General features: G+C 33.0%; 1 protein-coding gene across 6 annotated transcripts in view; it reads right to left on the reverse strand.

The window, feature by feature from the left end:
- The window catches only part of SLIT2 (slit guidance ligand 2), a 364,058-nt gene that overhangs the window by 110,225 nt on the left and 241,570 nt on the right, over positions 1–12,263 (reverse strand). For all 6 annotated transcript variants that reach the window (XR_004679286.1, XM_035005227.1, XM_035005226.1 and 3 more), the window contains 2 exons: positions 971–1,042; positions 400–471 (listed from right to left, as the gene is read on the reverse strand). Coding sequence is in view for 5 of the 6 variants with exons in the window: in XM_035005227.1 (XP_034861118.1) it covers positions 400–471; positions 971–1,042 (144 nt within the window). In the remaining variant the exon portion in view is untranslated. The remainder of the gene's footprint in view (positions 1–399; positions 472–970; positions 1,043–12,263) is intronic.

The following is a 12,263-nucleotide window of genomic DNA, read 5'->3' on the forward strand; positions in this document are numbered from 1 at the left end:
TCCCCAGAGAGCGGCTACTGGCTTAAGGATTATAAATACAATGACCAAAGTGTTCCAAAATAAACATTTCCTCTTTAGTTCAGAAACAGAAAAACTGTCAATAATATCAACATAGAATAATAAAGAGGCTCTTACTCTTCTCTCTAAATAGCAAAACTATCAAATCCTAAAATATATACCTTTAAAAATGGGCTGATTTTATGGAAGGCTGATTTTAGTGACAGGTAGCAGTCCTCCATAAAAATGACGAAATTCATTAAGATTGATAATAATTAATATTATTAATAATTCATAGGAAAAATTAAAGGATTATTTTTCTTAAATTCAGATTTTTTAAAAAAATGGAACCATTATTAGTTGTGTATTCTGCTTTCTTTCAGTGATGTGGTCAATACTTACAGTGAATTCAGAGAGCGTAGTCCTTGGAAAGCATCTGGTGCTAGTTCAGAGATCTGATTATTGCTCAGGTCACTAAGATTAGAAATAGGGTAGATTAAATTAAATAGAATGTCAGGGAGGATTTACAGCAAGAGAAAGCTATTTACTGCCTTTAAGTGTCGATTTTGCACCTATCAATACATGTATACAATTTGCAACCTAAAACATCTGAAGCATCTTCAATTTTTAAAAAATCAGACTTTTAAATCAACTATTGGCTCTTTTCTGAAATTATTATAAGAGATGCAATGTCCTATTTTTGAAAATAGAGCATCTAAGATTTGACTGCATACTATATTGATCACATACATTCACATGGGTGTAAATCAGTATGTTAAATTTCAGAGAACTTTAAAATATTACATAGTTTAGCTTTTAACATTATAGTATTATACAACCAGCAATCAGAAGTCACATCATTTAATATTTAAGTTGTCAAACACTCAAATATTCATATGTAAGTGAATGTCTGCATGGTCATGACCTGTATAATTTTTAAAATTACATATAGTCCAGAATATTATTCACTCACATTCTTCTAAGCTTTTTATATGGTGAGAAAGCTCCAGGAGGGATGACCTTGATTGAGTTCTGTTCCAAACGTCTGCAATGAAAAAATTAAATTTTTAAATGGAAACGTGAGTTCTCAGGGATGTTTAATTCAAGCCCAGGATTCATGTCAAGAAGCAAAGTTGATGCTCTTCATGAGTGATTCTTTTTTTTTTCCTCAAAAATGACTACTAAAATTAATAATGCTGTGCCCTAAATGTGGAGCAAGATTGGGAATAAAAATAAGGCAATCATACAATGAATAAAAATCTCCTGATTTTTAGGCATTACAGGAATATTAATATTTAAGTCTGGACTTTGTAGAAAAGAGAAAGCACCTGTAAGAAACTAACTTCAGAGTACATTTTAATAACCTCTATATCAGAAAGAGAAATATGTAGTAACACTGAATAGATGTACAAGATGTTTTAGAGATAATTATAAATCTTTCACAAAAGAAATTACTGCTGGAATATTAAATTTTATAAACCTTTTATTTCCTCTACAGAAAGCATATTATGGGTTGAAAAAACTGTTATACTCAGAAAAATAATTTTGCAGCTTCTTATGAGGTAAATCTTAAATTCCAAATCCATTAAGTATCATAGGTATTTTCAGTAAGACTGGACTCTGTATATTTTGTGTGAAAACCACTGTAGAAGGTGCATTCAAACACAAGTGTTTTTATCATGCACTGAAGTCAGAGTTGAAAATAATTCTACTCTCTGGTTCTGTTATTGAGAAAGACACAATTTTCCCCACTTAGTTTTGAAAGACACAAAGAAATAACTTTCATTAAGTGTTTTTGTAAATATTTTATCCATCAAAAATTTTGCCTCTCAGCTTCATTTCTATCCATGTAAACATCATAATAAATATTTCCCATCCCCTTCCCCTCTTCTTTTTGTATCCCAGAGACTGACTCTTGGGAACCATATATCCCAGGCTCACTTTGGCTTTGGTGGAATTTGGCCAATGAGAGGCACTGGTGGAGACTGAAGGGAGGATGAGCCCAGAAGCCAGGATATCCTCCCATCCTCTGCCTCAGGGGATGTCCCCAGCAGTGGTCCCCTGATCTCCTTCCTAATTTTAGCTCCTGCTGGGGCCACCTCCTGACTTTGTATAATATCCTTTCCTTCTTAGATCTTTGTAGCCCTGGAGGGAGAAGCACCTTTCTATTCTCTGTGTCACCTTCACAACTGCTGAATTCATTCCTCATATTAAATTCCTCTGTTAAAATACTTGGCAGGAGCTTCACTTTTCTGCCTGGATTAAAAAACATATATACAAATATATAGACAGGTATAAATATTTATATTGGCATATTTATATATTTTTGTATAAATACAATAACTACATATATATGTATATTGACTATACTGTGTCATACACATTGATTCATTTTTACTCAATGTTAGTAATACTTGAACATGTAGGTATTACCAACACTTAATGAACATCAAATCAAAACAAGTAAATATCCCCAGAAGGCTAAGTAGAAATGCCTAAATTCTGGTCTTATCCAATTCCAAAGTCCTTCTCACAGTTCCTGGCTTTCTTCAATATGCTCAGGGTTCACCCTGACCTCCTTATTTCTATACGCAATGGGTTTCCTCAGACAATATTGCTCTTGAACTCATTGTAGCATTTGACATAACAATACTTCTTGCATGGATGAGGCACTCTATGCCTCTGTTCTCTTCTTCTTTCTCAATTTCCAAATTTGCTTTCTAATCCTCTAAATCCAGTTATTCCCCAAGTTACCATCCCTTCCTCTCTCACACAAAAGGTAAAATCCTTTCTCTATAATCGGCAACACTAGTTATGATTTTCTTCCTCCAAAAAGCAGAAATTATTTTGTTCACATTCAAGATAAATTTAAGTTTATTTACAAAATATATGAGGAAGAAAATTCAAACTGCTCATAATGCAACACTCAGATCAGTGAGTTTTAGGGGTCTTTTTGGTATGCGTATTTATTTTATCTAATTAAAGTCTTATCATATAGAGAATTCTGTGTTGTACACCTATGTCAAATATCATACCGTACATGTTTTCCTAATATCATTAAATATTTTGGAAGATGGGGCGCCTGGGTGGCTCAGATGGTTGAGTGTCTGCCTTCAGCTCAGGTCATGATCCCAGAGTCCTGGGATCGAGTCCCGCATCGGGCTCTCTGCTCCTTGGGAGCCTGCTTCTCCCTCTGCCTCTCTCTCTCTGTCTCTCATGAATAAATTTAAAAAAATCTTTAAAAAAAATATTTTGGAAGATGTTATTTTTAAGGTCTTTATAACATCTCATTATCAAAATGGACCACAGTTCCTTAATCATTCCCTATTATTAGCCCATTTAGGTTAGTAATAATTTTACGTTATTATGAATTTTATTGTTTAGGTATTTCAAGACGACTGAAGCATGGCTTCCTCCTAAAGCCTGACTTGATTTTCTCAGGTATGGTTACGTGTTATCTTTCTCTATATACCCAAGGGCGTTCTCTTCTCTGTGCTTCTCTATCTCACTGTATTCTAGTCATTTTTCACATATCTCTCCTCCACCAGGTTTGTTGGCTTTTAAGGGGCAGATTTGCCCCAGAAGACAGGAAATAAATCATATGAAGAAAATATGGATTTGGCATCTGGATTATTTATCTAGGTCTTGAGAAAGGGTACTTTTTTTCAAAAGCTCTAAATACAACAAAGGGCATTTAAATCATTTCACTGTTACACTATTGATTAGAATGTTATAAATTGATGGTTTAGAGACATGTTTGTTTTTGTTTTTGCTGTGATCCATTCTTGTATTTAGATCTTAAGAAGTTTAAAAAGTAATCAATGAAAAATACAGTGAAAGCAAGCTACAGACACAACACTGTTGACTGGAGGACTTTCTTCGAATCTAGGGCAATGAAATATCATTTCATTTTGTTTAATATTTGCTCAAAATAATATAAAGCTATGATGAGAAAAAATTTAAATTCTTAGTGTCTTGTAGATTTCTTTCAACGCAACAGTAATGCAAAACTAGTTTATATCATTACTTTTCATAAATATCATTTCAAGTTCGTGAAAACAAAACCAGTAATCGTTCATTCATTCATTCATTCGCCCTCTGTACTCTGCCTGTACAGAATATACTATATGAATGGAATTCAATGGTGATCAGAAGCAAACATGTTTATGCCCTCATGGAAGTTTTATTGATAAAGTGTCTAATTTTGCAGTTACACTTCTGATTAATTTGTTCAATGAAAGTTTTTTAAAAATGATATATTCAGCACTGAAATATCAATAACATTAATTCACAAATGTGGCCAAACTAATTCTATCATCTAATATAACTGAAGACCTTTCTTAGAAATTTTAAAATTCATTTATTATTTTATAATCTCTGAATCCAGAATTCTTATAATGATCACTAACTGTCCTAATGGCACTCAAATACATTTTAGTATAACCACTAAATTTATGTGTCTAATCTGCAGTTCATGCCATTGATAAATATTCCTACTAAAGCAAACAAATGATATATAAGTGAGGTTATATATTTTTTAGAAAATGCATGCACAGAGGGGCGCCTGGGTGGCTCAGTTGGTTAAGCGACTGCCTTCGGCTCGGGTCATGATCCTGGAGTCCCAGGATCGAGTCCCGCATCGGGCTCCCTGCTCGGCAGGGAGTCTGCTTCTCCCTCTGACCCTCCTCCCTCTCATGTTCTCTGTCTCTCATTCTCTCTCTTGCAAATAAATAAAATCTTTAAAAAAAAAAAGTGAAAAAAAATGCATGCACAGAAAATTATAAAACAAGGAAAATTCATGATGAAATAGTGTTAAACTTTCATGCAAAAATAATAATTCCAAGATAATACAGTGATGTTGTATGTATCATTCATTCTTGCAGTGTACCATGACTTAAACTTCACATTGAAACCATTTCATTTACAACATATGCAACAGAAAGCTGAACAATGACATGTAAAATGGATTTGCTTGCTTTTCTTTATTTATCTATTTGCTTCCAACCTTTGTTCAAAAAAAAAAAGTATTTGAAACAGAGCTTATATGGTTATTTACACTGACTCAGCAGCTAATTGGTTTTTATGGCACTGTACCAGCAGTCCATTAAGGCAAAATATAATTGCCTCCTTCATTCAAACAGATTCTCAAGCAAGAAAATATTCTACCACTGACAGATGTCAACCAATAAATTTAAAAATGTTTCAAAATGTCCATTTTCTCCGGTTTAGTGGGCAAACAATAAACTAATGTCTACTTCCTTTAAACTCAGATGTTTAGGACCCTACTTTTCATTACAAGAACTTTAGGATATATTTTAAAAACTACAAGCAACACACATCTCAAATGGTCTTCATACTCCTATAGAAAAGACGGAAACATATTTCAACCAGATTATAAAACATAAGGCAGAAATATATTAGAGCATTTAGGTGAAGGTTAAATAAAGAAGCAAATGAAATGTACATTTTCTGTCTTTCCTATCCTCTAATCTTCTATTTTAATAGCATAAAATCTGCTGAATTTTATAGAGCGCAAATTTGAATCCATTGTTCCATGAAGAATCTAATTAAAAACATTCCAGGATTACAAAAACAGATAGTGTCACGGCTAAGATATATTTGCATGCTGTGGGTAAAATCCACCATAATTAAGAGCCTTCCAAATGTTAGTCCTTCATAAACATAAGATTCCACATTTTGAATTTCAAAGGAAAAATATATTTAAAAAAACTGAGTAAGGGAGGAAGAACATTCTATCAATTACATCTATATGGAAATCTTTTTCATGAAAAAGTAGCCAGAACCTTTTTCTCCACAGAATGTATGTGAGTAATTCCAAAACATTTTATCACTCTGTGTGTGTGTGTGTGTGTGTGTATATATAGTTTATATAAAACCAACCTGCTGTTACCACCTCATCAAAATCACGGAATCAAGGAAATTTTAGTTAGACATTCCATGAGGTAAGAAATGGAAACAATTTTCTAACCACCCCATCAAAAATTTCAGAAGTACAGTATGTTTAACCAATAAAAACCTCCTCCTCACTAGCATACATCTTTTTCTCTTGTTCTTTAATTACTGCTTAAAAAAAAATAAATCAAGCATGTCTTCACACTTACAGAGTTCCTAGGGAATGAACTGCAACCAATATATACCCCTTTCTCGTGCCTATTTTAAAGATTGTAGAAAATGGAAAATTATCAAGAAATCTCTCTGCTCTAAGACCCTTAGAACATGGAAGTGATGCACAGGTATCTCTGAGCTCTGTGACAGAAGATACTCTACTATGGTTATTAGTGAGCAGATATCACATCAGTAGAGTATACAACACAGTCCAACCTGGGAAGTAAAAACTCCAACTGGTTTGAAGTCATTTATGAGATATTAAACAATATTAGTTTATTTTAAATGACATTTCCAGCTCACTAGTTTTCATTTCTCAGGAATTATTTTCAATACTTTTCAAACTAAATTATGTTGACAAACCATACAAAATAACATCCACATGACAGAGCTGAAACCTCTCCAAGAGGTATTATGTTTTATATATGTGTGTACATAAAGATAAAAATGTATGGTTTAGTGATTAAAAGTATGGGCTTTACAGCCACTGATAGACTCTGTAGACTTTGCAAAAATTAATTTGCTTCCTTGTCTCAGTTTCTCTTTCCAAAAAATGAGGAAAATAAAACCTACTGTAAAATATGTTTTTGTAAAAATTATGAGATGTAGAAAAAACACTTTTTGCACGAAAAATGGGGAAAGAATAAAAATATGAGGATACTCATGTGTATATATGTACTCACACATATAATAAGCAGCACTATATAATAAAACGTTTATAACACATGTTAGTTTCACACATATAGATTATATAGGAAAGAAATAAATCTGATACATGATTTGATCTCTAGTACAAAATAAATATATATATGATTCCAAAAGACATTGTTTAACAAATTAGCGGTACAGATTTGCAGATAACCCAGCAATTATATATTAAACACATACACACATACATCATTCACATGGAAGCTGAAAAAAATATTATGTTGTAATTTCCATGATCAACATGATTAAAATATATAGTATTTCCTCAAATTTGGAAACTGTCTTAGGAACTCAAAAAGGTTTTACAACACCAGTAAAGTATGAGTTTGGATTGATTGTAACATACAGCCCAGATGTTGATTATACATGGCAATAAAACTGACAGTTCTTTGCATTTTCCCCATCTGCTTTTAACATAAATGGCAAAAACAGCTGCCAGAGAATAGAACATAGATTTAATGGGGTGTGTGTGTGTTGGGGGGTTGTGGAATGACCCTAGCTTCTGAATCTTGGACTGCTCAGTGTAGCCAAATATTCTCATCATAGGTAACATCAATCCAACATTTGAAAAGGAGGAAGCAGCTATATTCCTTTGACATTAGGGATTCTCTTGCCTATTACATAATAATTCTAAAGTAAGTATTTTATATTTCTGGACTATTACTTTTAGCTTTAGCAGTAAATGTATGCCTTGAAATCCTTCATATGTCTATATAAAATGATGAAAGATATTTTAGATTGAAATACAATTTCTGTTAGGTAATTGTAGTCTCTCTAGTACTTTGTAAGTTTAATAAATATCTCCAGCAGCTGGTGAATAGTTGCCTCTAGAGGGACATATTATGCATATAGCTAGCAGTTCTGCATTAGGACTGTGTCCATACTAATTGATTATCAGCCATTCCTGCTTTGGGATGACTTATTCCTGAATATTGTCCATTTCCTTCATTTTATTTTATTTTTTTGTGATGTCATTCTAGGGTACATGCCCCTGAGGTTAAATTCAATTGATGTTTTCATAGAAGAAATAACTCTTCTTCCATTTGGTCTTTAAGCATTTAAAAAGCAAGACACAAATGTGTGTGTGTCTGCGCAAGGGTGTGTGTTCTTACTGACTTCGTATTCAGGCAGTGACTTAAATGAAGGTTAACATTTTCATGGGGGTATTCATGTGGATATATATTCAAATGCAAAGATATACTCAAAACACACAATCACATGGTTTAGATTTAGAGAGAAAAATGGGCTTAGGCACATGGTTCACTGACTTCAGGGGGACAGAGTATAGATTCATAATGTCAATAACACTAAGCTTTCATATATAATTTTTCTTTACCAATTCAAGGAAGAAAAATAGTTAAATGTTCTGCTGCTTTGGTTTTCGTTATTGATGAAAACCTTTTGGACACTAACTTTGAGTCAGGCACGGAGCTAAGTTGCCCATTTGGTAATAATTTTAGTTTTAAAAACATTATGCAAATTGTCTTTCCACATTGCTTGTTTACAGTATTACTCAATGAGTAGATAGCAATTGCCCTTCTTCCCCTGTACTGATTCATTGTCCAAGTTATCCATCGTCTTTTTCCTCGAGTTTAGGTAACAATGTGGCCAATAGTAGTATTTGAGCTGTACGCATTTTCAACTTAATCTTTCCAGATGATTATACACCATAAATCTATAACTTAATCCCTAAAAAACACAGCTGGTGATTTGTCTGATAATAAAGAACACTTTGACCATGCACCAGCTGTCTTCATTTTTATGTTAAAGACTACATAGGTCTTATTTTACCTCTGATGGGTCTCCATTTTCTTTTCTGTAGAAGCTTTTAGGGAACCGACCACTTCTTGGGATCCTCTTCCATCCCTATCTGATGCTATGCCCGCCTTCACCACACCCTACAGACTGTTGCTATCACTTCCTTAGTGTACTCTTTCCCTCCAAACCATTCTCCACTCCATCTTAGGGTGATTTTTCTAACATATCTCATCACACTACTACCACGCTCCAATTGCTTCTTTGTATACTATTGTTATTAGGAGAGGTGATTCTTCAAGATCAAGCTTCCACTTTATGTTCTAGCTACCAAAAACTGCTTTAATTTCTCAAATGTATACTACCTCTAACTTTCCCGGGACTTTGCCCATGATTTTTCCTCTGTCTGTGGAGACCCCAGTTTCTCCGCCTGCCAGACACATCCTCATGCCTGGAGATTCCTTGATTCTCCCAGGCAAGCCAAGGTATTCCTTTCTCTGTATTCCCTATGTGTATTTTATTACTTATCACATGGTTTTAAAATTTTCTCTTTGTGTAGTTTCAATTCTTTGTACTGTAAACATCTTGAAGGCTGGGAGTGTGTCCTTTCATCCATAATGACTGATGCAGAGTAGGCACTCGAAAGTTTTTTTTGAGTATGTAGTGCATGAAAAAAAAATGCTATTTTTCAACATGTTCTTCTTCTGTTGCAATAATACTCATCAGACTCTTCGGATTTTTTTTTTTTTAAGAGAAACCAGTTGGAGTTTCTTACTTGCCTTACCACCTTAATCTCCACTCTAGTCATTTTAGTATTTCTTTCTTGCCCATCTATTTATAATTTTACCATACTTATTTTCACTTCTTAACTAATATTATAAAATTTTGATTCAGTCTTCTGTGTCTTTCTCTTAAGAAAGCCATTATAGCTTTCTGCTTAAATGATCACACATCTCAACAAAAAAGCACATAAAGTATGTGTGTATACATACATCTAACATGTTACATATGTGGCTTTTTTGTGAAGTTAGGCACAAATAACAAACAGGTAAGAAAATAAATTGAAAGGGCAACCAACAGAATGGGAGAAACTTTTCGCAAAGCATATATTTGGTAAGGGGTTAGTATTCAAAATAAATAAAGAATTAATAAAACTCAGTAGCAAAAAAGCAAATAATCCAATTTAAAATGGGCAAAGGGCTTAAATAGACATTTTTCCAAAGAAGACATACAAATGGCCAATACATACATGAAAACTCAACATTACTAGTCATCAGGGAAATGCAAATCAAAACCACAATAAGATATCACTCCAGAACTTTAGGATGGCTATTATCAAAAAGACAAGAGATATCAAATGTTGGCAAAGATGTGAAGAAAAGAAAACCCTTGTGCATTGTTGGTGGGAATGTATATTGGTGCAGCCCCTTTGGAAAACAGTACAGAAGTTCCTAAAAAAAATTAAAAACAGAACTACCACATGACCTAGCAATCTCACTCTTGGGTGTGTATCTGAAGGAAATGAAATTAATATCTTGAAGAGACGTCTGTACCCTTATGTTCACTGCAGCTTTTTGCACAGTGGCCAACATATGGGAACTACTTAAATGTCCTTGGACGAATGGATAAAAAAATGTGATATATATATGTGGGGGTGACATATATGTGTATATATGTGTATAATATATATATACACACACACACACATATACACATTATTCAGCCACAAAAAGAAAGAAAATCCTGTCATTTGCAACAAAACAGATGAAACTGGAGGGTATTATGCTATGCGAAATAAGTCAGAGAAAGACAAATATTGCATGCCATCAATTGTATGTGGAATCTTAAAAAAAACGCCTATTTCATTGAAACAGAGAATAGAATGGTGGTTGCCAGGGGCTGTTGGGATGAGGAAATGGGAAGAGGTAGGTCAAAAGCAATAAATTTTCAGTTATAAAAAGAGTTAAGTTCTGAGGATCTAATGTACAGCATGGTGACTATAGTTAATAATAAAATACTGAGAGTAGATCTTAAGTGTTCTCACCATACACACACACAAGAGTTAACTGTGTAAACTGTGAGGTGATGGATGTATTAATTATCTTGATCTTGACAATCACTCCACAATAAGCACATTTATGAAGTCATACACTTTAGATATATACAATTGTATTTATCAATTATTCCTCAATAAAACTGGGGGGGGGAGAAGTTGGGAGAAATAGGTAATAAATAATTTTCTTATCATGAACACATATTCTTAAAAAAAACTGATTCTGTGCATGTAATGGATATATGTAGCTTTTCAAAGATATTTCACTATTTCATTCAATAGCAATTAAAGATTGTTCAAGATACACATATGAAATTGAAAATTCTACCAAAATAAATATAGAGCACTCCAATATTATTATTATTATTATTATCAATAATGGCCTATGGAACTACAAGTAGAGTTGAATCTATAAATCTATTTTACATAATTTATCTTATGTGGAACCATGTGAGCAGCTGTTGGGATTACACTAAGCATAGCTACTGATAACCAAGAAAATGAGATATTTGTTCTGATGGAACATGATAGAGATCTTTGTTTTGTATACTGAACAATGAATTGGCTCTCTGCAATCTGTAGGAAGCTAAATTATGATGTCTTTTTCTGGGTGCTTAATTCATGATGGAATAATAGTATGAAAACTGAAGAAAATATAATTCAAAAACATGAGGAAATAAAAATAAGGATGAACAACATTTGCATGAACAACTTCTTTTATATCAAATGACTACTCATTCCATAAAATATATTGTCAGAAAGAAATCCTACTATTTTGTTTTTCTAATCGTTAACTATGTTAGCACATAATCAGAGCTGAATTACTGATTTATGTATATATTTTGATGATGGCTATATTTTGATCTTGGGATTGTTTATTTAATGACATTTCTAGACAAAATTCTATTACTTGGTAGAAGAAAAGCTAGTTTCTTTATGAGATTTGAGAGATATATACCAAATTTGTGCTACTGGAAGGATCTCAGAACCAAATATGTAAATGTACTTCTAATTCTCTACATCAAAGTAGATATGTAGAGTGATAGTTCTATATTTGAAATTAGGTTTGTGTAAAAACTTACAAAATTATTTTCTACATTACAAAAGAATTAAAAGGTTTCTGCTAACCTTTAAAGACCATATAGCTTCCTACCTTCTGTTTCAGTAGGTCTGAAGGACGTTTCTTTATCATAAAAAAGGCTTACCTACAATGCAAGATGATTTTTTTAACAGTACTTGGTCATAAATATTTCTACTAGGCATAGACTGAGAATGATGTCACATCAGTTAGCCTGCAAAGCACAAAACTGTAAACATAAAATTTAAAGCCAACAGTCATGCTATATGTTAGCCAATTCTGTGAGTGGGTCTTTAGTAAGAAAAATATCGGGGATGTGTAAAACTGCAAAATGCTAATGAGTGCTTCAGTGGTTAGCAAGTGCTCTAGTAAAACTATCAATTAAAGTAGAACTGCTAGAATTTTCACTCATAATATTTTCTTAACTCTACCTATTTTCTTTTGCACTTAAGAACCCTTAAGTTGGGTGTATCTCTAAATTTTTAAATACTTTCATAGTGAAACAATTAAATACTTTCACAGTGAAAACAATGCCACTTTGAAATT

This window comes from Mirounga leonina, unplaced genomic scaffold (genome assembly GCF_011800145.1).
Source record: "Mirounga leonina isolate KUSES-001 unplaced genomic scaffold, KU_Mleo_1.0 Mir_129, whole genome shotgun sequence".
NCBI classification, from domain to species: Eukaryota; Metazoa; Chordata; class Mammalia; order Carnivora; family Phocidae; genus Mirounga; species Mirounga leonina.